This window comes from Galeopterus variegatus, unplaced genomic scaffold, assembly GCF_000696425.1.
Source record: "Galeopterus variegatus unplaced genomic scaffold, G_variegatus-3.0.2 Scaffold8188, whole genome shotgun sequence".
NCBI lineage: Eukaryota > Metazoa > Chordata > Mammalia > Dermoptera > Cynocephalidae > Galeopterus > Galeopterus variegatus.
Window position 1 is genome coordinate 74,684 of NW_007734299.1, and position 1,298 is coordinate 75,981.

Here is a 1,298-nt window from a genome sequence, read left to right on the forward strand (position 1 = left end):
TGCTATGTGCTGTGCACTGAGCTAATAGTTGAGGACACCAAGATGGCTGTGACCCAAGTCCTGCCCTCCACGAGCTGTCACCATGGTAGGGAAGGCAATTGCATAAAAATGACTGTTCATAGAAGACAGAAAAAAATAAGAACAAATTCAGTGACAAGTAATGGGACACAGGAAGGGTCCTGGGAGAGGTTCTGGGGTCTCACCTGGTTCTGCTTGTCCCATTTAGTTTCAGAAGAATCGACGAGACCAGGACGCCACCAAACACAAGCTCATGGAGGTTGCCAACTATGTTGATAAGGTGAGACCAGGTGTGTACTTTGTGGGAAAGGTGCTGGCACCTCAGAACGGCTCCTGAGCTGCCTTCTGCTGGACTGGCCACCCAGCCTGTTTCCAAAGGGAACGAGTAGTGCTGTAGAGGCTCGGGGTGCTCATGACAAAGGCCTGAGCTATGTAACCTTAGGCAAGTAACTCATCTTCTCGGGGTTGCTGTTTTTTTTTTTTCCTTTTCTGTTTTGTTTTTAATTTATGAAATAGAGGGGTTGNAGCGCCGCCGCGCTTCCCAAGCGGCGCACTTATCCAGTGCGCCACCGGGCTGGCCCATGACAGACATTTCTAATCGAGCACAGCACTTTTTCCTGTGCTCGATTAGAAATGTCTGATTTTAGTCTGATGCAGTTCAGAATTCTTCTTCCTGTAGAAGGCACTGTCAGTCAATCTGAGTGGCGTGCAAGATGAAGCTTATTTGTCAATGTCTTATGGTCCTTGTTGCCAGCACCAACTGTGTATCGTTCAAAGGGCCTCCCACCACAGTTAGTTATTTCTGTGCATGTTTTCTCAGCAGGTTTTCTAAGCTCATTTCAGTTGTATACTCCTTAAACAGAGGAGTGATTGTTGTTATTTCTGGTCCTCTCTCTGTTTTAATCAAAGCTCCTCTACGCTAGGGCCAAGATCTCACACTTCTTTGTGTACTACCTAGTGCAAAGCACAATGTCTTGCCCATAACAGGTGCTCAGCAACAATTTGACCAGCGTTGATTGTCTGCATGTGGGGCAGCCTTGTGAGTTCTGAGTGATGGTGGCTTCATGTTGAGGTGATGACGAAGGCTAGGATTGGATCAGTTACTCTTCTAAGCCCCAGAGGGAGTTTGCCAGAGGCTTTGTAATTTGAAGGATAAAATAAGATTTACTTCAAGGGTTAGAGGAAGACAATTCAGTTCTTTGCACAGTTACTACATGCCTGCTATGTGCTGTGCACTGAGCTAATAGTTGAGGACACCAAGATGGCTGTGACCCAAGTCC

At 46.8% G+C, this 1,298-nt stretch overlaps 1 protein-coding gene across 1 annotated transcript in view; it reads left to right on the forward strand.

Moving 5' to 3' along the window:
- Positions 1–1,298, forward strand: part of LOC103608233 (disintegrin and metalloproteinase domain-containing protein 19-like) — a gene marked incomplete at both ends in the record, with an annotated part of 81,063 nt that overhangs the window by 60,426 nt on the left and 19,339 nt on the right. Inside the window, one exon of the mRNA XM_008592684.1 lies at positions 227–298. Coding sequence (XP_008590906.1) covers positions 227–298 — 72 coding nt within the window. The remainder of the gene's footprint in view (positions 1–226; positions 299–1,298) is intronic.